This window comes from Schistocerca cancellata, chromosome 4, assembly GCF_023864275.1.
Source record: "Schistocerca cancellata isolate TAMUIC-IGC-003103 chromosome 4, iqSchCanc2.1, whole genome shotgun sequence".
Taxonomy (NCBI): Eukaryota; Metazoa; Arthropoda; class Insecta; order Orthoptera; family Acrididae; genus Schistocerca; species Schistocerca cancellata.
The window spans coordinates 667,802,579-667,827,157 of NC_064629.1; the positions used below are offsets into that span (position 1 = coordinate 667,802,579).

Here is a 24,579-nt window from a genome sequence, read left to right on the forward strand (position 1 = left end):
GACTGGTGTGGTTTCTCGATTTGATTACGTCTGTTTTGTCATTGTCTGCTACATAAAACGAAATAGGCCTTTCTAATCTTGCAGCAATTGCAGCACACGCAAATAAGAGAGACTGTTTTGGCAGAAATGGTAATTTTTATCTACCTCGTTTACATAAATAACACGACAGAATATAATTCATGACATACCAATATCAAATGCCAATTAGGCCTACCACAAGCAAAAAAATTTATGTTAGGAAATAGTTTAACAATTCATCCATACGCCCTCGTTTCTGAAGCATAAGATAGAAAAGTAGTAGTACGAAATTTTTATCTAAATTTGGAATCGGCATGTTGTTCCATATAATATGTGTGATGTCCCCGTTTATTCTCCTTCCTTTTTCTAACAAACAATCTTGTCATCACTAATTCTGTAACTATTCTCGTCATTGCAAAACTTATTCTCCGCTTAACTTCACTAACCCTGCCAGAATCACCGGTTTAGTTATCCCGCGTTTATTCTCCGGTTAGGCGTTACTAAGAATCACCGGTTTAGTTATCCCGCGTTTATTCTCCGGTTAGGCGTTATTACGTGTTCGTACAACGCGTTTTCCGCACCATTCCGAGAACAAAACTTGAGTGGCTACTAACCAGGGACTGTAGAACTGGCCCTTAGTACGGTAGCGTTCTGGCAAAAGTTTTCTGTCAAACTTTCATTTTCTTGGGTACACTGAGAAGATAATATGTAAACCTTCTTACCTGTTATTCCTGTTGGTTGTTTATTTCCGCTCTGGTAGTCTAAATCTACGGATTTCGCTGTCATTCTCTTACCATTCGTACACCCAATCAACCACATAAACAAACAGCGATTGGTATTCACCCGTTCTGGTTTATTCGGCTCAGCTCGTATAGCGCCGTCCCCTTTTGTCTGCCGGAAAGTTTTTTATTTGTAGATGGCGACGAGGATTCCGCTGGCAGAGACAACACGAGTATTACGCACACATTCAAAAACCATCTTATGAATCGTTCAGGAATTAACTTGGAATGTGTTCAGAAATGTTCAAAAACCAACAGAGATGCATTTCAAAATAATATGAATAATGGATGCACCAATGGGCGCAGGATGCTAGGCGCTTTGTGAAACAAAGTTTTTTTCTTGAAGAATATGAATTTGGCGTCCCCTGAAATTGCCGCCCGAGGCAGATGCTCCGGTTTGTTCTCCACCCCCCCCCCTCCAGCCCCCCCCCCCCAAAAAAAAAACTAATCGCAGGAAAGGCAGAGGCCAGACTGATATTCACTGGAATAATCTTCAGGAAAAGAAGTCCTCGAACAAAGGAAGTAGCTTAGAAACCGTCGTTCGACCATTACTTGAATATTGTTCGTCAGTATGGCGTCCGTACCAGATAGGATTGATAGAATAAATATAGAACATCCCAAGAAGAGCAGTGCGTCTCGCTACAGGTTCATTTAGTAAGCATGAAAGAGTCGCGGAGAAGATCAACCAAGACGTGTCAGACGCTGTAATAGATGCGTTCGCATCACGATGTGGTTTACTGTTGAAGTTCTGAGAGCGTAACCCTCCCCTTGGGAAATCTCTCCACCACTTGGAAATTGGCCGAGAACGTACATTCCTAGAAAACACTCCGTCTTCAGGTCACAAGTGGCCCATCGGGAACATCCGACCGCCGTGTCATCCTCAGTTGAGGATGCGGAGAGAAGGGGCGTGTGGTCAGCACACCACTCTCCCGGTCGTTATGATGGTTTTACATTCCTAGAAAAGTCAACAATATATTTCTTCCTCCTAGATAAAACTCGTCAAAAGACCACGAAGTTAAAAATAGAGAAATTCGAGGCTATAAGGCGGCTTAACGACAATCGTTCTTCACACCAACTATTCGCGACAGGAACAGGAAAGGCTGGAAGTGACACTGGCACATAAAGTACCCTCCACCACACACCACAAGGTGGGTTGCAGAGAATAGACGTGGACGCAGATGTAAGAGGCACAGTCTTATTGTTCAACAGTGTTGTCTATGAAGCCCTCCGTTTTAGTAGAAGAAACACCTTTCGATGGTGTGAAGCTGATTTCCCACGGAAGATGCGACGGAAGTTTGGCTGTAAATCTAGAGTCACTTCTGGTGGAGAATGATCTCTCTGAGGTTGAAAAATTAAAGTTACTACCACCATTTGACATAATACGTGAGAATTATTCATACAGTGTAACTAGTATTACAGGGTAACAGACTGACAATCTGTCTCAGCGTGTTAGGTCTGCAAGCACGCCATTCTTTCTATAATAGCTATTACAGTGCGCGAGCAAGGTCAGAGCCCTGGACCCCATCGCTTTCAGTTGAACCAAATTATTCATACGCCACGCCTCATCTTCAACAGGCTCTTTTGGAGGAAGGGAATTTGACGGCGGCGGAAGACGGAGCGCGGTACGTGTTCCTAACCGCACTGCGCGATGATGGATAAAACGTTATCGAAATACAGGGTTATTACAAATGATTGAAGCGATTTCACAGCTCTACAATAACTTTATTATTTGAGATATTTTCACAATGCTTTGCACACACATACAAAAACTCAAAAAGTTTATTTAGGCATTCACAAATGTTCGATATGTGCCCCTTTAGTGATTCGGCAGACATCAAGCCGATAATCAAGTTCCTCCCACACTCGGCGCAGCATGTCCCTATCAATGAGTTCGAAAGCATTGTTGATGCGAGCTCGCAGTTCTGGCACGTTTCTTGGTAGAGGAGGTTTAAACACTGAATCTTTCACATAATCCCACAGAAAGAAATCGCATGGGGTTAAGTCGGGAGAGCGTGGAGGCCATGACATGAATTGCTGATCATGATCTCCACCACGACCGATCCATCGGTTTTCCAATCTCCTGTTTAAGAAATGCCGAACATTATTAGGGAAGTGCGGTGGAGCACCATCCTGTTGAAAGATGAAGTCGGCGCTGTCGGTCTCCAGTTGTGGCATGAGCCAATTTTACAGCATGTCCAGATACACGTGTCCTGTAACGTTTTTTTCGCAGAAGAAAAAGGGGCCGTAAACTTTAAACCGTGAGATTGCACAAAACACGTTAACTTTTGGTGAATTGCGAATTTGCTGCACGAATGCGTGAGGATTCTCTACCGCCCAGATTCGCACATTGTGTCTGTTCGCTTCACCATTAAGAAAAAATGTTGCTTCATCACTGAAAACAAGTTTCGCACTGAACGCATACTCTTCCATGAGCTGCTGCAACCGCGCCGAAAATTCAAAGCGTTTGACTTTGTCATCGGGTGTCAGGGCTTGTATCAATTGTAAACGGTAAGGCTTCTGCTTTAGCCTTTTCCGTAAGATTTTCCAAACCGTCGGCTGTGGTACGTTTAGCTCCCTGCTTGCTTTATTCGTCGACTTCCGCGGGCTACGCGTGAAACTTGCCCGCACGCCTTCAACCGTTTCTTCGCTCACTGCAGGCCGACCCGTTGATTTCCCCTTACAGAGGCATACAGAAGCTTTATACTGCGCATACCATCGCCGAATGGAGTTAGCAGTTGGTGGATCTTTGTTGAACTTCGTCTTGAAGTGTCGTTGCGCTGTTATGACTGACTGATGTGAGTGCATTTCAAGCACGACATACGCTTTCTCGGCTCCAGTCGCCATTTTGTCTCACTGCGCTCTCGAGCGCTCTGGCGGCAGAAACCTGAAGTGCAGCTTCAGCCGAACAAAACTTTATGAGTTTTTCTACGTATCTGTAGTGTGTCGTGACCATATGTCAATGAATGGAGCTACAGTGAATTTATGAAATCGCTTCAATCATTTGTAATAGCCCTGTACTTTTGAATTCAGTTGGTGTGTGGGAACCGGACTTTTGCGTATAACAACACCAGTCCACTATAATGAACCTGTCAACACGTCACGACAAAATCATTTTTAAACGACGTGCAATTGAAACGTACTACTACGTTTTCCTGGGCCGTGCATATACGGCTCGGGGCCGACTTCGGAAGATCGATCTATTTTGTAGCCTCGAGATCAGCAAGGAGAGGCTCCGTGATGATCATCGATTCTACCGATTAGCGTTTGCAGAGGACAGTGTTAATCGTGACTGGCGGAACGTGATACTTTCCGACCAATCGGAGCTGACCTCAACGAACGATGGTCCAGTACGAGTATACAAGGCGCAAGTTGTCCGTTTCGAACCCAAGCACATACATGAATCGTCTCTCAGTGCCCGGTGTCCGTGGCTTTCCGGGACTGGATGTGTTTCCCTGGACTCTCACTGCTTCACGGGATAGATGGTTTACTTGATGCTGCCCATTATACCCGTACTCTGAGTAATATTATGGTCCCATCAGTGCGACAACTATATCCTGAATAAGTAATCTGTTTCCATCAGGGCCAGTCTCCTACATATATGTCAGTGATGGTGCAGGCATGGTTTTCAGAAAAGAATGAGATTTATATTTTCTATTGGCCTCCTTCTGCACCAGACCTAAACCTTATTGAAAACGAAACAGATCATGCAACAAAACTGGCCTGATTCCACGCTGGGAACCCATAATTACCTTTGGAACGTCACCCTAGATGCATGGTAGGAGGTTGCAGAAATGAGAGATTTATTGCCCACCTCATGTACTCCATTCCTCGCAGACTGCAGACAGTCATTGAAGTTGGAGGTCTTTGTACCGGATATTAAGTGGTAAAGAACCATATGCTACTCCCTTTTGAGGACCGAAAATATCTTATCAAAAACCGTGAACTGTCCTTTCTATTAATTAATTAATTTCTACGAATTAACCAAATTAACGGAATAACGCAAAAAGATGGCACTAACGTTGTAGCCATGCAGTTGCCTACTAGAATATCGATTATGTCATTGAGCTACATTTTCTTTACTTTGGGCCTCGAAGATCCCCTTGCAGCCCACGTTTCACCCTCCATTTTCGCTTTTTTCTGCTAGGCTTCAATGTCGATTAAATCAGCTTCAATGGCGTACACGTTCCTGGCGTTAATTCTTTCGCTGGCTAACGCAAGCAATTTTTTTTCTCTTTGGGGAAACCATATACATACCAGTTCTTGGAATCAAAGAAGAATTTTGTTCTTCTAAGTTAAAATGAAAAATCTAAGTTACTCATGAAGGCGAAATGTAATAATTTTTATACGTATTTAGGAAAAAGCGCTGCTTTAGGCTGTTTTAATTCCGAAAAAATCGTGAAAGTTAATATCAATCTGGATTTAAAACAACAGTTAAATTTCTGAGTACACTCTGCTGATATTTAGGATTCTTCTTTAAATAAAAATGCTCTTCATTAACGTATTTTATGTATTCTTCTATGTTTATATTTTTATTCGTAATAGTATATCATACGAGGGCTATTTACAAAGTAGGGTCCCATCGGTCGCAAAATTGAAAGAATTGTGAAAATCAAAAATTTTATATTTGCACCAATTAGCTACACCTTCCAGCTACTTCTCTACATAGTCGCCTCTCCGACTTAGACATTTGTCGTAGCGTTATACCAACTCTCCAATACCCTCGTCATAGAAGGCAGCCGCCTGTGGTTTACATTTGCCCCTGCAGAGTGCGACTGTGAATTGTCATAAAGAAAGAAACGCATTACAGTTATGTTATGTGGGCTGCATGAAATCAGGCGAAATCTCTCAGTGGCCCTCGTACATGGCGAGAGAGAGACTGTTGTTCTAGACGTCTTAACGGTCTTAACGGTCTCACTGTACGCTCAGAACTGAAAACAGCGACGTGACGCCATCGGTCATACTAGAGACACTGCCCAACACATCTGTGAAAAGCTTCATCGGATATTCACTGTGGTATACATTTCGCGCTCTAACGGACCTTACTTTCCGAATAGCCCTCGTACATATTGATTAATGAACCAGTTACAGCCATTATATTTTGCGCTGGAATGTAAATTATAGTATGGCTGCAGTACATCTTTTAGTGCAAAGTTGTTCTCAGAGGTTCTTTTAATGATGGCCAGTTTTTCCTTGTTCTGTTGCAGATCAGAACTTATCCTCTACAGGTGAGGATTTGTTCGAGAGTTTCCATCAGTTGACAGGAGTCTCAATATGATGTGAGCTTTAGGTTTATTTTATGCCGCTCGTCACCTGTGGGGACCTAAGCATTAACAATGCCATACCAAAGAGGACTTACATTCTTTCGGAAAGTAGAATGATTGTTAATTCGCCATATCCTTGTCCAGTTTTTTTCGTCACATTTCATCTGAATTATATTCATGTGACATTTCGTTAGTGTACACCGTATAGTATAATGAAATGAATACCGAGTTTTTGAGTCCAGTTCTGGGTTTATTCACCCAGCATTTATTGCAGCACATCGGTCATTGTGGTCTGATGTGGTAAACAGGTGTCATGTTAAGCCATCATGATTTGGAGGAGCAGTTGAGAAACGTTGCCATACATTGTCATCCAGTGTCCATAATATCCAATCCTCCAGTCAGGCGAGACAACACAGCACTTTGAAATGTTACTGTAAAAACGTTTCCCCTCCAAACTGTAGAGGTCTGAAGAGTATGACCTATATAGAGGCAGGTTTGAGTCGAGGCGGTGAGTTGTTGTCAGGGTGATAACCGGTGGCTGCTCAAGGAAATATCATTATTAGTCATACATTGTACTGGGGAACAAAGTACAACACTTGTAACGACGCTCTGCGGTGGCACCGCCCCTCTGGACACGTGCTGAAGACAGGGAGACTGGAGGAACTGTGCAAGCAGGCGGCGAGTGGCATGCTGTGGGCAGTAATGCTGACGCGCCGAGTTCGTGACTGCTGGTGTCCTCTCTCTGCAGCTCAAGGCACGGCATGCCGAAAGACGTGGAAACCCGCTGTGATTCTTGCAGAAGACGATAGCCCTCAGCAGTGGTGTCAGCCCTTGTGAGTGGAGATACACAGCATAAGTATGCATGCCCAGGAGTAGATGGTTAAGCGGTTCCACTGCCCTAGTTTCGAGTGGCTGCTCTCCAGGGCCGAAGGTTGGCTGCGGCTGAGTGAGCCCACAGGTGGCCGACCGGCTGGAAGACGCTAATTCCTTAGAGTCAGCGGTAAGTCAGCATTTGACGGGATCCAAGTCTCGCGGTGGCTACTTTTAGAACCATGTCACCCCACTGACCGGTACAAACCACCTCGTAAACCGTGGCTGTCAAAGTACGGTCCCTTTGGCTCAAAACGATGAATATTTAAATTGGTTCGGTGCCTACTTGTTTTGCCGAACCACGCTTCCCATCATGTAAGCCAAAAACAAGTTTGTAACTTGTAGTGACGGGGCTGTGGGTGGCCGTAGTCGCCCTGCCTTACTGCTGTGTCGACGCTAACGCGCTGCTGTCCACTGGCCTGGCCCGTAGTGTGGAACTCGGATGGTGGCGTTGCTGCATGTGGTGTAATGTCGCTTTGGCCGACTGTGCGGTCGCCTGCATCCATGCCCTTTTTCAACAGCGATCTTTGAGCAGAGCTCGCAAAGTATTGAGTTTCTGATTCGAATTTAATCAACATATTATCCGTGGGTCGGCATAACAGTCGTACCTATCTGGTGACTCACATCATTTTTTTGGAGCCAGGAGTATTCCATATACTCCGCATATCGTCCTAAAGGGTGTATTTTGGTTATTTGTGTGTTAAGTCTAGCGCCACAGGAGTCAGCATAATGCATGATGATTTGTCATACTTCATCTACACTACTGGCCATTAAAATTTCTACACCAAGAAGAAATGCAGATGATAAACGGTTATACATTGGACAAATATATTATACTAGAACTGACATGTGATTACATTTTCACGCAATTTTGGTGCATAGATCCTGAGAAATCAGTACCCAGAACAACCACCTCTGACCGTAATAACGGCCTTGATACGCCTGGGCATCGAGTCAAACAGAGCTTAGATGGCGTGTACAGGTACAGCTGCCCATGCAGCTTCAACACGATAGCACAGTTCATCAAGAGTAGTGACTGGCGTATTGTTACGAGCCAGTTGCTCGGCCACCATTGACCAGACTTTTCAATTGTTGACCTATCTGGAGAATGTGCTGGCCAGGGCAGCAGTCGAACATTTTCTGTATCCAGAAAGGCCCGTTCAGGACCTGCAACATGCGGCCGTGCATTATCCTGCTGAAATGTAGGGTTTCGCAGGGATCGAATGAAGGGTAGAGCCACGGGTCGTAACACATCTGAAATGTAACATCCACTGTTCAAAGTGCCGTCAATGCGAACAAGAGGTGACCGAGACGTGTAACCAATGGCACCCCATACCATCACGCCGGGTGATACGCCAGTATGGCGATGTGCATACACGCTTCCAATGTGCGTTCACCGCGATGTCGCCAAACACGGATGCGACCATCATGATGCTGTAAACAGAACCCGGATTCATCCGAAAAAATGACGTTTTGCCATTCGTGCACCCAGGTTCGTCGTTGAGTACACCATTGCAGGCGGTCCTGTCTGTGATGCAGCGTCATGGTTGTTGTCTTGCAAACGTCCCCATCTGTTGACTCTGGGATCGAGACGTGGCTGCACGATCCGTTACAGCCATGCGGATAAGATGCCTGTCATCTCGACTGCTAGTGATACGAGGCCGTTGGGATCCAGTTCGGCGTTCCGTATTACCCTCCTGAACCCACCGATTCCATATTCTGCTAACAGTCATTGGATCTAGACCAACGCGAGTAGCAATGTCACGATACGATAAACCGCAATCGCGATAGGATACAATCCTACCTTTATCAAAGCCGAAAACGTGATGTTACGCATTTCTCCTCCTTACACGGAGCATCACAACAACGTTTCACCAGGCAACTCAGGTCAACTGCTGTTTGTGTACGAGAAATCGGTTGGAAACTTTCCTCATGTCAGCACGTCGTAGGTGTCACCACCGGCGCCAACCTTGTGTGAATGCTCTGAAAAGCTAATCATTTGCATATCACAGCATCTTCTTCCTGTCGGTTAAATTTCGCGTCTGTAGCTCGTCATCTTCGTGGTGTAGCAATTTTAATGGCCAGTAGTGTATTTCCATCTTATTGGTAACAATAACACTAACGTCGTCAATGTTGTCGTCACACACCATTTTTGTATTGAAGATTTGCAACTGTTGTAATGTCGTGTGCAACTTCAAAAGTAGCGGCTCGACTGTATTAGCATGTGAAGTCATGGACAGTGGACATCCTTTCCGGACTGTTTGAGTTACAGAACAGGAGCCTTTAGCTGTGCGTTGATTTTGATTATAGACTGGGTGCCACCTATACAGTTTTGTACAGGAGTAGGACAAAAGTAAGAAGATACGGCGAGAAATGCATGCTTGAACATAAATACAGGTACTAGAAAAGCCTGTAGGGTGCGCTGTGGTATTTGACCACGAACGGCACCTGTCCGGTGTCTTCAATACGTTTCAAGTGTCAGTCGTGGCCACAACAGAGTTCTGTGTGGTTGCGAGTGCATTATATAGGAAATAAGTGAATTCTAACGTGTGATAAATTGTTGGTGATCGTGGGGTGGGTACTTCTGCAACCAAGGTAGCCGAAGCGTTTGGTGTTCCAAGACACATACTATCGAGGATTTATATCCCATACAAGGAAAGGGCAAAAACATCGTCCGTTAAGTCAAAAAGCGCACAAAAGTGTGTTTTCAGTGATCTCTGAAGAGGAAGGTGACGAAAAATAAGAGGACGGGAGCAGCAAAAGGCACTGTAGAATTGAATGTCGCACTCGCTAACCCTGTCAGTAGCTACCACAAAAACACGAAGGGAGCTTCATAAGCTGAGAATTTCACGGCGAGCTGGAAATTTAAAACCAGTTATCACTGATCCGATTGTCTGTGACAGAAAAACGTGGTGCTGAAGCCATAAAACCTGGACTATGGAGCAATGGAAGAATGTCATTTAGTCGGATGAGGCTTGTTCCACAGTGTTTCTAACTTCTGGCCGAGTTTACATCTCAAGAGTGAAACACATCGGGCGTTCGGTGATGATTTTGGACAGCCATATCGAGGTATTCCATGGGCCCCATGGTTACTCTGCAAGGTCGCATAATGGATTGTGATCAGGTCCATCCCATGATATAATAAACTGTCGTTCTTCGAGGACCACAGTCATATAGACTGTTTAGAAACAAATTTCCACCATTTGAATGTTAATTGTTCATTTATTTTACACAATCATAATTTCGTCTTTGTAACCATTCTTAAGTGCATATTGAAATGTTAAAATCATGTTTTTTCGACAGCGAATGTGTAAAATAGCTGAAAAATTAATCGTCAAATGGCGGAAATCTCATTACAAAACCCATAGTACAACATTTGCTCCCCAATGGCGATGTTATGTTTCAAGACGACAGGGCACCTGTTCACACAGCTTCCATCACCCAGGAATGGTCTTGCGAACACGAGGATGAATTGTCGAATCCTCCCTAACGACCAGTCACCAGATTTGAACATTATTGAGCTTTATTGGTCTACTGTGGTGAGAAGGCTGCGTGATTGCTATCCACTCTTTCCTGAGCTTGCCACTATTTCGCAGTAAGTTTCCCTTGAAAACCATACAGGCCCTGTATTTATCCTTTCAGAGACGACTGGCAGCTGTTTAGAATACCAACTGTTTTCCTACACCGTACTGGGCATGGTAGAGTGTTATATCTGTGGCGTTCTCAAATATTTCTCCAATCCCCCTATCAGTTGCGTGAACTGCTCATTGAAATCCATTTTTTGCATTGTGCTGAGCAAGAAATAGCGATTATTAAAGTGTAGAAATACACTCCTGGAAATGGAAAAAAGAACACATTGACACCGGTGTGTCAGACCCACCATACTTGCTCCGGACACTGCGAGAGGGCTGTACAAGCAATGATCACACGCACGGCACAGCGGACACACCAGGAACCGCGGTGTTGGCCGTCGAATGGCGCTAGCTGCGCAGCATTTGTGCACCGCCGCCGTCAGTGTCAGCCAGTTTGCCGTGGCATACGGAGCTCCTATGTCCGCCGCTCGTGGTCTCGCGGTAGCGTTCTCGCTTCCCGAGCACGGGGTCCCGGGTTCGATTCCCGGCGGGGTCAGGGATTTTCACCTGCCTCGAGATGACTGGGTGTTTGTGTTGTCCTCATCATTTCATCATCATCCAGGAAAGTGGCAAATTTGGACTGAGCAAAGATTGGGTAATTGTACGGGCGCTGATAACCGCGCAGTTGAGCGCCCCACAAACCAAACATCATCATCATCATACGGAGCTCCATCGCAGTCTTTAACACTGGTAGCATGCCGCGACAGCGTGGACGTGAACCTTATGTGCAGTTGACGGACTTTGAGTGAGGGCGTATAGTGGGCATGCGGAAGGCCGGGTGGACGTACCGCCGAATTGCTCAACACGTGGGGCGTGAGGTCTCCACAGTACATCGATGTTGTCGCCAGTGGTCGGCGGAAGGTGCACGTGCCCGTCGACCTGGGACCGGACCGCAGCGACGCACAGATGCACGCCAAGACCGTAGGATCCTACGCAGTGCCGTAGGGGACCGCACCGCCACTTCCCAGCAAATTAGGGACACTGTTGCTCCTGGGGTATCGGCGAGGACCATTCGCAACCGTCTCCATGAAGCTGGGCTACGGTCCCGCACACCGTTAGGCGGTCTTCCGCTCACGCCCCAACATCGTGCAGCCCGCCTCCAGTGGTGTCGCGACAGGCGTGAATGGAGGGACGAATGGAGACGTGTCGTCTTCAGCGATGAGAGTCGCTTCTGCCTTGGTGCCAATGATGGTCGTATGCGTGTTTGGCGCCGTGCAGGTGAGCGCCACAATCAGGACTGCATACGACCGAGGCACACAGGGCCAACACCCGGCATCATGGTGTGGGGAGCGATCTCCTACACTGGCCGTACACCACTGGTGATCGTCGAGGGGACACTGAATAGTGCACGGTACATCCAAACCGTCATCGAACCCATCGTTCTATCATTCCTAGACCGGCAAGGGAACTTGCTGTTCCAACAGGACAATGCACGTCCGCATGTATCCCGTGCCACCGAACGTGCTCTAGAAGGTGTAAGTCAACTACCCTGGCCAGCAAGATCTCCGGATCTGTCCCCCATTGAGCATGTTTGGGACTGGATGAAGCGTCGTCTCACGCGGTCTGCACGTCCAGCACGAACGCTGGTCCAACTGAGGCGCCAGGTGGAAATAGCATGGCAAGCCGTTCCACAGGACTACATCCAGCATCTCTACGATCGTCTCCATGGGAGAATAGCAGCCTGCATTGCTGCGAAAGATGGATATACACTGTACTAGTGCCGACATTGTGCATGCTCTGTTGCCTGTGTCTATGTGCCTGTGGTTCTGTCAGTGTGATCATATGATGTATCTGACCCCAGGAATGTGTCAATAAAGTTTCCCCTTCCTGGGACAATGAATTCACGGTGTTCTTATTTCAATTTCCAGGAGTGTATAATGGCAATGCGGTTTTTGCAGATCCAAGTTAAATATACAATGTCCCTAAAATCATACAAAATATTCATCACTGTCTTCCTGTAACTGCACAGCCTTGATATGCTCGATTTCTGTTCACGAGAATGGGCTTTAGTCTGTTGTTTATCATAAGCGTTAGGATTTTAAAATCTGCATTGAGAAGAGTAATAGGCTAGAAATCCTGCAACATTTTCCTTTGTGGTTATTCGCAATCAGGACAACCACATCTACGGTAAAAGGAAGTGGAAAGGACGTACTTGACAACATTTCATTCTACATGTTAGTAAGCTCGTGGATAATCACATCCCAAAATTTTTCATAAAATTCAATCGGCAGGCCATCAGGACCTGCCGATTTTTTGCGTGGAGACTCTATGATCGTAGCCTCATATAATAATCTCTAAAAGTCCGGAATTGTCAATCTGATTTACTGTAGTTGGGACATTGTGCATGAAGTCATCTTTAGCCGTCTCAGCCGGCTGAAGTGGCCGTGCAGTTAAAGGCGCTGCAGTCTGGAACCGCAAGACCGCTACGGTCGCAGGTTCGAATCCTGCCTCGGGCATGGATGTTTGTGATGTCCTTAGGTTAGTTAGGTTTAACTAGTTCTAAGTTCTAGGGGACTAATGACCTCAGCAGTTGAGTCCCATAGTGCTCAGAGCCATTTGAACCATTTTAGCCGTCTCACCTATGGTCGATTCGGAGTAGAGGTGGGTGTAGTACTAGACAACATAGTTTTTCTATATTCCATTGCTCAGCAAAATCTTTACAATGTTCGTCTCTAAGAGTGTTTTGACGATCTTCTGTCTGCCTCATTACTTTCTCTAAGAATATGGTGTGTCGATGCGCGTTCGTGCTCGATATCATTAGTGTTGTGTGCACGTACTCGCTTTCCGTCCAGAAACTCCCGAATCACAACAGTGTGATCCTGGCTTTGAAGCGTTTCACCGTAAGGATGCTGTCTGTGAGCTTTGCCGGTTTGTTATACAACTCGCTCAGCCAGGTAAAGTACGAGATTCCAGCGTGTACCGTCTCCAGCAAGCTTTGTTGCGAGTTTATTGCATAATGGATTTTCGTATTTGGGGATTGGCGTACAGGGTACACCATATTACGCTCTCGAGATACCTCGAGAGCGTCTGAAGGCGTTTCACAGATCAATTGCTTCAGTTCATCATCATCTAGCAGTAATACTGTTATGATTCTCGTCGTCAGTTGTTATGAAGACAAGCGGCCAATGCTAAATAGGAACATATATTGCAGGTTTGGCAGTGAAGTCGGTAAGGAGTTGGCTGCATAGTCTGTATCTGCAACGACTGAAATAATTAGTAGTCGTTGGTAAAAAATAATATATATTGTATATGTGAGTGCAGGCGAATTTCATATACGAAGTCTTCGCGACCGACGATATCCCGACACTTCGCCTGAAGATGATGGAGACGCATTCCATCGAAACGTTGCTACGAGACGACGACGCTACTCGGCTGACAACCAGCAAAGACTTCATATATAATATATATTGTACTTAATTTGTGTTGTAGGTTTCTTCATATGCAGCATACATATAATTACAAACGTATCTAGAGAGGCATTACTTATGCCATACATGACTAAGCGCCTTGTTAGAGGTTACTTCCTATCATCTGAAGGCTATGCTACATTCCTAGTTGACGTCCCGAGCAAGAGTGGACGAGAGCTCGCTAGATACTTGTCAGAAGCCGCAGAGCGGCGCTAGTCGCGACTCGCGGGTCCAGCGATATATATTACGGACCGTGGTCGATATCTGCAACCCCTAACAAGTGTGGTATCGAACGTTGATACCACAGATACATTTAGTTGCCGTACCAGCGTCCTTAGTATGTTCTCTGCGGAATGTGTTGAACCGCTAAGTGGTAGACACAGTGGTCGGAAAAATTAAGAAGCAAAAACTGGCAAACCACGCCGCTTTGTATGAAGTCTTTGCTGATATACAGGTATAGTGTATCCAGTCTACTGATAAATACACTATTCACTTACATGTAACCTAGAGCATATGAGTATAGATGAACCCAAGAATCCTTCAACTGTAAACCATCCGTTAAGACTAGTAACTCTTCGGAATATTTCTCAATATTCAGGTAATATATACACCTAGAATTATGTTGGATCTGACATCTGTTGAAAGGTTCACAACTCCCTCGTTAAACAATTCCCTATAGCCACGTTTACCATTGGTACCTGCCGGAGCAATATGTTGACCAAATGCAGAACGCTAAGTGGTGCCATGACTCCTCTGCTACTTTTCAGTATCGTTTTTGATGTATATGCTATTTCCTCGTCGATTAAAATTCCACACTCAATGACGGTATTAAGAATGACGTCATAACAGGGGATTCGAGGCCAACGAGATATACGGGCCCTGCAACGAACTTCTGACATCACGCTAGTCGACTTGTCCGCCACACATGGCGAAGGCTCGGCTCCGTGCAGGACCAACGGGAAATCAATATGTAGCTGGAAAGGTACGCACTAAAGATCTTAAATTTCTCTTGTGCTGTCAACAGCTTATATGCATTTAAACGAGCAGTCGAGAATTATTAAACTCGACTGAAATACACTCCTGGAAATTGAAATAAGAACACCGTGAATTCATTGTCCCAGGAAGGGGAAACTTTATTGACACATTCCTGGGGTCAGATACATCACATGATCACACTGACAGAACCACAGGCACATAGACACAGGCAACAGAGCATGCACAATGTCGGCACTAGTACAGTGTATATCCACCTTTCGCAGCAATGCAGGCTGCTATTCTCCCATGGAGACGATCGTAGAGATGCTGGATGTAGTTCTGTGGAACGGCTTGCCATGCCATTTCCACCTGGCGCCTCAGTTGGACCAGCGTTCGTGCTGGACGTGCAGACCGCGTGAGACGACGCTTCATCCAGTCCCAAACATGCTCAATGGGGGACAGATCCGGAGATCTTGCTGGCCTGGGTAGTTGACTTACACCTTCTAGAGCATGTTGGGTGGCACGGGATACATGCGGACGTGCATTGTCCTGTTGGAACAGCAAGTTCCCTTGCCGGTCTAGGAATGGTAGAACGATGGGTTCGATGACGGTTTGGATGTACCGTGCACTATTCAGTGTCCCCTCGACGATCACCAGTGGTGTACGGCCAGTGTAGGAGATCGCTCCCCACACCATGATGCCGGGTGTTGGCCCTGTGTGCCTCAGTCGTATGCAGTCCTGATTGGGGCGCTCACCTGCACGGCGCCAAACACGCATACGGCCATCATTGGCACCAAGGCAGAAGCGACTCTCATCGCTGAAGACGACACGTCTCCATTCGTCCCTCCATTCACGCCTGTCGCGACACCACTGGAGGCGGGCTGCACGATGTTGGGGCGTGAGCGGAAGACGGCCTAACGGTGTGGGGGACCGTAGCCCAGCTTCATGGAGACGGTTGCGAGTGGTCCTCGCCGATACCCCAGGAGCAACAGTGTCCCTAATTTGCTGGGAAGTGGCAGTGCGGTCCCCTACGGCACTGCGTAGGATCCTACGGTCTTGGCGTGCATCCGTGCGTCGCTGCGGTCCGGTCCCAGGTCGACGGGCACGTGCACCTTCCGCCGACCACTGGCGACAACATCGATGTACTGTGGAGACCTCACGCCCCACGTGTTGAGCAATTCGGCGGTACGTCCACCCAGCCTCCCGCATGCCCACTATATGCCCTCGCTCAAAGTCCGTCAGCTGCACATACGGTTCACGTCCACGCTATCGCGGCATGCTACCAGTGTTAAAGACTGCGATGGAGCTCCGTATGCCACGGCAAACTGGCTGACACTGACGGCGGCGGTGCACAAATGCTGCGCAGCTAGCGCCATTCGACGGCCAACACCGCGGTTCCTGGTGTGTCCGCTGTGCCGTGCGTGTGATCATTGCTTGTACAGCCCTCTCGCAGTGTCCAGAGCAAGTATGGTGGGTCTGACACACCGGTGTCAATGTGTTCTTTTTTCCATTTCCAGGAGTGTAGATACTCGATCCCCGCCCTAGGCGGCTGCTGGCACTCGTAAGATCTGCAACGTCACGTGCTGTGACGTACGTGCACAGCCTGTCTTTCTCGTGAGCCTCGAAAAGATTTCGACAATCCTCGTCGCTCTTGAAGCATTGCTACCTCCATATGAGCAGCATAGCTACCTCCTGAAGCATTGGTACGTCAATGTAAGCGGCTTAGGGGTACTCTTTCAGGCATCTCCAGTGTGGGCAATGTATCTGTTGTCTTCCTCGGTATCCTTTACGCCACTACTTTCCTCGCCCGCTGCAATTTTTTCTCTAAATACTGAATTTCGTTATCGCATTTCGGTTTTGCAGATTTTGGTTGCGGATTTCCCTGTCAGTGACATTTCCTTCCACGCGATAATTGGTAGTTTTATTCCCATTTTCGGCTTATTCGTTGATGAAAGAAGTTTATGTACTCTGTTTATCATGAGAATAAAACTGATGTAAACATTACGCCACGTATTCTTCCGCGTTTGATCGAATCTCATTGGATTTCGTTTCACGAGGAGCGGAAGCTAAGCTGTGTCCAGTACAGTCAAGTACGAGCACAAGGATACGTTTTATGCTGTGTTACACGCACAGAGACTGAGCGATAATGCGGGACAACGGCTTTACCGACGCATTAAACTTGGACAGTACTGGCCAGCCAGCTGCTCCAACTAACCTGCAATGATGTGAGCAGTTGCACTTTAGACATAAAAAGGGACGAGCAAAGAAACAATACAGCTTCGAGTGTCATTTAATTTTAAAGAGAATGAAATGATATTCGGCAAAACTCGTGAACTACCTCACGCTTTTTAGGTGACCAGACGGAAAGCATAAAATGCTCTCGTTGCCACTTAACATAGTATTCTAATTACAAACAAGAGTGATAAAAATTCCTAACTTAGACGCACAGTAATTTTTCTGAACGAGCTATGTGTGATGCATAAGCATACTGCAGGGATTCACTGAAGCCACTGAAGGTGTTTAGTCAGTCGTCTGGTAATCTCTTAGCTCCTTCCTTATCCGAACCTGAGAACTAGATTTCAGTTCTGGAACTGTCATCTCTACGCTGATAACGAGTCGATCAACAACAGAATTCACGATGCCACGCAGGCGCCGTATTTTCTGCTCTTCTTTCATGACGTGCCGTTCTATATCCCATCAGTGTTCGACAGTGACATATGAAAAAGCTGCGTGTGGTTAGTTCCAGTACGTCTGGCAACCGCCAGTCTTGTTATTTCTCGGGTCAAAACCTTAACTTGGCTGCAGATCAGTTCTAGTGTGTGCATATTGTAATGGTACTGTCGCAAATGTAAAAACCCAGCACTTGTATGGTGAGATCGATGCTGTGAAAATGATTGTTTTTCGTGTTTTTACACTTTATCACTGTGGTTCGTGTGAGACTACATCTATGGTATAAAACAATGGACATAGTCCAAATAAAGAGTATTTGGTTTTTCATTATTGCCCCAAAAATTAAATTGTTATGTTTTCTTAATATAAGTTACGTTTATTAACAATCTTTCATAAAATGTCGATAATTAAGAATTTATATTTGAAACGAAAACAGGAATTTCGCGTGCAATATGTAGTTAGACAAAAGGAGACACGCATGTTCACAAAAACAGGCAATGAATTTTACAATCAAGAGATGTAGGTATTTCTAACTGAACGGAAGAAAAGTATGACCGAGACGAGATTTGAACCAACGCTCCAGGAGCTGCAGTGAAAGCAGCTATCCGCTACGCTACCGATTTCGCTAAACATCCACCGCGCGGTGGTGTTTCAACTGTATCAAATACGTTGTCTTGAAAACTTCAAAGCCGATTTTTTGCTGTAAATTTATATAAATTTCTCGGGATTTTTAACCGTGTTCCACATGCTTGTTCCACAGGAAGAAGCCTCAGCCGTTTTCATACTGCGTATTAACAGCGCGACAGTCAGATAACAATAGTACAGAGACCGCGATTGTACACGATTTTTTAAATAAAAACTATCATAGCTAAAGCGTGTTTAAGAAAAACGTTGATGGCTGTTAATACATTAGAATAGCCTAAAGCTTCGTTTAATGTAACTTAGTAATAATTTATCTAATACAGAAGTAGGACCTACTTCCGAGAGCGTAATAACGCCAGCGTACGTGTGCTACGGCTTCTGACCATCATCGAGTTTGTGTTTGTTTACATCAGCTTTATTCTAATGACGAACAGAGTATAGTACCACAAGAGCTGCAAGTGAAGTACTAGAACACGTCAAATCACAGTTATGTGGAACTCGATGCAGCTCAGATACTTCTAGTCGTTGGTCTCTGATGGTAGTTTTGGCCATACATCACATGCAGTTTTGGTCGTATTGCTTGGAATGGCGGGTTCGCGATTCTGTGTACTGGCACTCCCTGCGAGGTTCGGGCTGTGCCGCTCCCGTCGGCTGGGGAACGTCTACGCTCGCCACTGGAGAGCCGGCAAGCGTTTCCGAATATGTTGCTGTGCCTCAGGGGCGGCCAAGAGCTCGGATCGCGAGCCTGGCTTCACATTTCCCCTATCGCCACGGCCCGCTGTCTGAGCGCGAGGAGGCGGAACAGGAGGAAACTGCGAACGCGCTGCATTTAAATGGCAATGCAGTCGCACTGCCTACGACTTAGTTTTATATTTCACCTTTCTCAACAACATAGGTCACAAAGAAAACAAATTTTCAGCATTATTTAATTATTTTTGGCGCGCTGAAGACATAATTTTTCTGTAGTACAAGCTGTCGAACTACAGGCAGACACACATAATTCCATAGATTTTCGCACTCAGGTTGCCACATAATCGTGACTGACACGGGAAAGAGGGGACCCTAACCCTGCGCGGCGAGGCGGTTGGAGGGTTGCTGTCCATAGCTTCCTGGTATGTAGTAAACGCGCTTTTAACATGTCAGTTTTTTAACTGGTCAATTTGAACTATGACGCCTTGCTTGTTGTGGGTAACAGCGTTTTATTTCGCGAAGGTTGAGCCCCCTCCTTTCCATTTGAGGGCTCAAATATTTTACTGACGAATGTACACATGAAGACATGATTTGAAATCAAGAAACTGGACAGTTTTAACGTAAAAGGATTTTTCTTTAAAACGTAAATTACACTGCAGATCAATCGGTTACATCTGCTCATGCACAGAGATAATTTCATCTGAAATGGCCAACCATCTCGAAAACAGATCTAGGATTGTGGCAAGGTCCTCAAAACGTTTGGAAAACTACTTTGTAGTTCTTTGAAGGCCACAATGAATTCTTCAAACCTCTTGTTTTCCTTAACGCCAGTGTGCTTAGGGAACTGGACTGTTTATAACAGAATTTTTCCTTTCTACAATGCGACTTTCTTTTTAAATTCATCGCCACAAAATCATAAATAAGTTGCCCCTTACCTTGCAGTGTCTTACTGTGGGCAGTATAGAGTCAAGTCCTCTTAAAATCGATATCTGCAATCCATTCCGGGTGTTCTAATTTTCGCTCCTGCATTCCTTTCTCCTTAAACAATTCAACAACAGCGGGATTTAAATCGAAAAATCGTTACAGGCATGCTTCTTGGCTTGACCAATGTGCTTTGCAGTAATATATAGGGTGTTTCCGTAAGAGTGTGCAAAAATTTAATAGGACATAGAGCAGGCTGTTCCAGCTGGTCGGCTCCGGTGTGAGCCGCGGAGCGCTCCCTGCTCCAGGGAGCCGCGTCGCTCGCTGTGGCCACTCGAGTGGGCCGGCACGCCGGCGCGTGGCACGGCTGACTGAGGCAGGCGGCAAGGCAAGCGTTTTGATGTGCCAGCTGCGTCTTACAAGATCGACAACCTCATACTCTTAGCTGATAAGACGTGATGACATGCTACACCAGGAAATACGATGTTCGGGAAATAAATAAGAAACAACTGTTTTATAAGAAATTGCATACTAAATTTATTGGGCCTCTGCAGCTTGATACTTTCTTTTCATTACAAGATCGGAAATATCAGGCGTCAAAGTGTTCGCAGCGTTAATGCGGAGGATGAGCTTCATTGTTACATCCTGAAGAAACGATCGTTCCTTACTATTTACTCTTTTCATTGCTGAGTAAAGCTGCTCACAACAATACGTGCCAACATGCACATGATCTGAGTGGCATTGTTGTGAAGCTTGGGAAATGTTTTTTGCTGTAATGAACGATACCATCGTGACAGATCCGACGTGTTGTAGTACCTCTCTTTCAACAAAGTTGAACTTTGCAAATCAATAATCTCTAATTGAAGTGACAATGACAAGCATCGGGGGAAACTGAAAAACGAGTGCTGAACACCTTAAGTTCCACTTCCAAACTAGTGAGGTGTCGGAATCGTGTTTCAAACGACGTGATGAGCTGCTTTAACTTTGCTTGGTAATCGCCGAAAGTAGTACCTTCAGGTATTTTTAAAGAAGCAAGACGATTGAAGAACGTTAAATGTCCATTACTCATCTGCCTCTCAAATAAACGTAACTTTTCCATGAACGCTTTGATCTCGTCGTGCATGTCAACGATTAGCTGCCCTTTGCCCTGCAATGACAGATTTAATTTATTCAGATGCATAGTTATGTCAGATAGGAACGCCAGGTCAGATATCCATTTTATATCTTTCAGACAACGCATTTCTTCCCCTTTCATTTCGAGAAAATGAGATATTTCCTCACGAATGGCAAAGAAAACATCAAGAACTTTTCCCCGACTTAGCCAACGAACTGCACTGTGGTAAGGTATATCCCCATACTCCGCTTCCATATCTTTCAGGAATCATTTGAATTGGTGATGATTCATACCGTGACGCCGCACAAAATTCACGCATTTCACGACATCTTTCATTACGCCACCTAGCTCTACTGTTGCAGCACACAGTGCCTCTTGGTGAATAAAACAATGAAGAGTCAAAATGTCTTTCCGGAATTCATCCCTGAGTTTATTTTTCAAACGAGAAGCAAATCCTTGGTGACGCCCAATCATTTGTGGTGCACCGTATGTCGCTACAGAATGGAGCTTATCCCACGGCAAATTCATATTGTCCACTGATTCACAAACAGCTTCAAAAATGTCACGTCCTGTTGCGGTGTCATCGAGTGGTACCACATCCAAGAGTTCTTCAGTTACTTTCAGCTCCATGTCGACACCACGCACAAAGGCTGCAAGCTGAGCACAGTCCGATATGTCGGTGCTTTCGTCAAGAGCTATCGAAAATTCAACAAAGCTCTCCGCCTTTTTCCTGATCTGTGTTTCATAATCCGCTGCCATGTCCAGGATTCGACGAGACATTGTCTGCTTCGACAGGCAAACCCCATTGCCTGCACCTCCCTTGGAAACAAACATTCTGCAACTGCTACCATGCACGATTTTACGAGTTGTCCCACCGAAAACGGCTTGCCGCTCGTCGCAATGATGTGAGCGACCCTGCAGCTTGCTCGAACTGCAGATTCAGTAGTGTTTTCTCCGCTCTCATTCACCTGAAAATTATACACGCATTACAGAACACGAACTATGTTGCATATTTTGATACTTTCCGTATTACGAAACCGTTTTTAAACTTACGTCTCCTGGTATGTCGTTATTAAGCCTGGCTGCAAGTTCTCTGCGTGAAACGCCTTCTACCTGATCGTAGTGCGCTGCGTGAAGACGCGTATAATGTCGTTGTATATTGTACCTCTTCGCAGAATTAAATACTTTATGACATACAAGACACTGCCGACGACCATCCCTCTCAATGAATAGAAAGGTATCCTCCAATAGAAGTACAGGGCTCCCGCGGCTAGTCATAGCTGTCATTGAACACGGATTATTGCGTCAGTTGCGGCTGTATGCGGCCAGGGGGCAGTGAGTTCGCTTTCCCCCTCCACGCGGGCTCCGAGCTGCCACAGTGAGCGCTCCGGAGCGCTCCGGCTCCCTGGAGCTCGGTTGGAACAGCCTGACATAGAGGATGCTCCACTGAATAGTTTGAGGTAGAGAACCTGGGGTCGGTGAAACCAGCTTAAGGAGACATGGAAGTAAACTTGGCTACCGCATTGTCTAGCATTACTGTTTTCTAGCTTATTTACAACAAACACGCGTACAAGTTTACACGTTCTGTGCTTTTTTCTTTGCATGTACATTCTTTATTTCATGCAAGGAAACAAGGAGGACGAGCCATATCTTCTACCCGGCCGTCTGAAGGTTTATGCAATGAGTTCTACGTGAGTTGTTGGAGAACGTACCTTTCGTTGTACATGAGAGGATGTGGATACAATGTGACGGTTCACTGCCTATCTCCAGTGTGGACGTCCGCAACCATCTCAATCCTGTATTTCCAGGTCGCTGGATTGGTAGGGGAGGTCCTATACCATGGCCTGCGAGGTCACCTGACCTGAATCGCCTTGATTATTTCCTATGGGGATATCTAAAGTCACTTGTGCATGAGATCCTAGTGCATACGGAGTTGGCATTAGTTGCCAAAATTGTAACTGCCTGTCGTGTGATTTGAAACATACCAGGGATATTTGTCAGGATGCGTCAGAATCATGTTCGCCGATGCCATGCTTGCGTTGAGGTTGATGTACGTCAGTTTCAGCACATTTTGTTAGATACAGTACAAATAGTACGTTCATTCTGTTAATGATGGTATTTGCAATTAACTGTAACTAATGTAAATAAAAAAGGTACACAGCAATGAGATTTTATTCCTATTATCTCCTTAAGCTGGCTTCTCCGTCCTCAGGTTCCCTTCCTCAAATTGTTTAGTGGAGAATCCTCTATGTCCTTTTAAATTTTTGCACGCTCTCCATATCAAAAATGAAATGTCTTTACTAGGTCTGCAGTGCTAGGGATGAAGCGGAGCGATTTTCTTGGGTGTTTTTAGAAGGTACATCCTCATGCTAGGTATTCTTTACTTTTACGAGCAAATCTGTCCACATCATAATATGATTGGCACTTGCATAACATGACAAGTAATACCAATTTCAGGAACGGCATCTTTTGCGGCGAAACTGCGTGAGATACTACATGAAACTCTTTTTGACCTATGTACAGAACTAATTCCACAGTATCTGTTAGCGGAATTTTTCGAACAGGCTTCCTTTAAATACAAGCGTGCACTGATACATACACCCGCATTACGAATTGAGTACAGATAAAGCGATTATCTGTACGCTCGCCATCTCTGATTTCATCATCTTCGCAAATGTGAGATATTTATGTCATTGGTAGTGCGCAACATATCGTATATTTTTTTAAATTATTTCTCAATACAACCTCCTAACCTCCTCTAAACACACTGGACTCGCATTCGGGAGGACGACGGTTCAATCCCGTCTCCGGCCATCCTGATTTAGGTTTTCCGTGATTTCCCTAAATCGCTTCAGCAAATGCCGGGATGGTTCCTTTGAAAGGGCACGGCCGATTTCCTTCCCCATCCTTCCCTCACCCGAGCTTGCGCTCCGTCTCTAATGACCTCGTTGTCGACGGGACGTTAAACACTAATCTCCTCCCCCCCTCCTCTAAACATCCTTACAAGGTTTTCAGACTGTTTCTGACCACCCTGTATCAGCGAAATTGCTATTTACACTCTCAGGAGATGCTTATTACTACAAAAGAAGGATAAATATAGTGCAATTGATTATAAGCTGCAAAACACTTACTTTGGTGTCCTTCATGCAGAGTTCCGTCACCCATCCTGTAAATAAATAAATAACTGATCAGTGTATTACATTGTCACAACATGCATGTAGTACACGTTAAAATGCTCATAGCAGGAGCTAGGGTGACTAATCAATCCTCACTGTCGACAAGAAGTTAAATGTAGAAGAAAATCCATGTTGAAGTGAAACAAAAGAGTTCCAGTCATGGAAAATGCGCAGTTCCACTATTCATGTTATAGTCACCTAGAAGAATATTAGTATGTGCTTGTGTTGTCAACACAGTTCTTCTCGCAGGTCACGTGACTTATTTACCAAGTTCTTTATCACTGTTACTGCTTATTATATGCAAACGTCAATGCTACTCCCTCAATATACCTTTGTAAATAGCTAAAGAGGTCTCATTATAAACATCTTGTTGCATAAACTCTTTATGACAAAATGTTGCGTCAAGTAAATACTCAGATAGCAT

The 24,579-nt window shown here is 45.4% G+C and overlaps 1 protein-coding gene across 1 annotated transcript in view; it reads right to left on the reverse strand.

The window, feature by feature from the left end:
• LOC126183904 (uncharacterized) overlaps positions 1 to 24,214 on the reverse strand; it is an 86,974-nt gene extending 62,760 nt beyond the window's left edge. The window contains exon 1 of the mRNA XM_049926247.1: positions 24,111 to 24,214. Coding sequence (XP_049782204.1) covers positions 24,111 to 24,144 — 34 coding nt within the window. The 5' untranslated portion in view covers positions 24,145 to 24,214. The remainder of the gene's footprint in view (positions 1 to 24,110) is intronic.
• Positions 24,215 to 24,579: the final 365 nt, after the last annotated feature.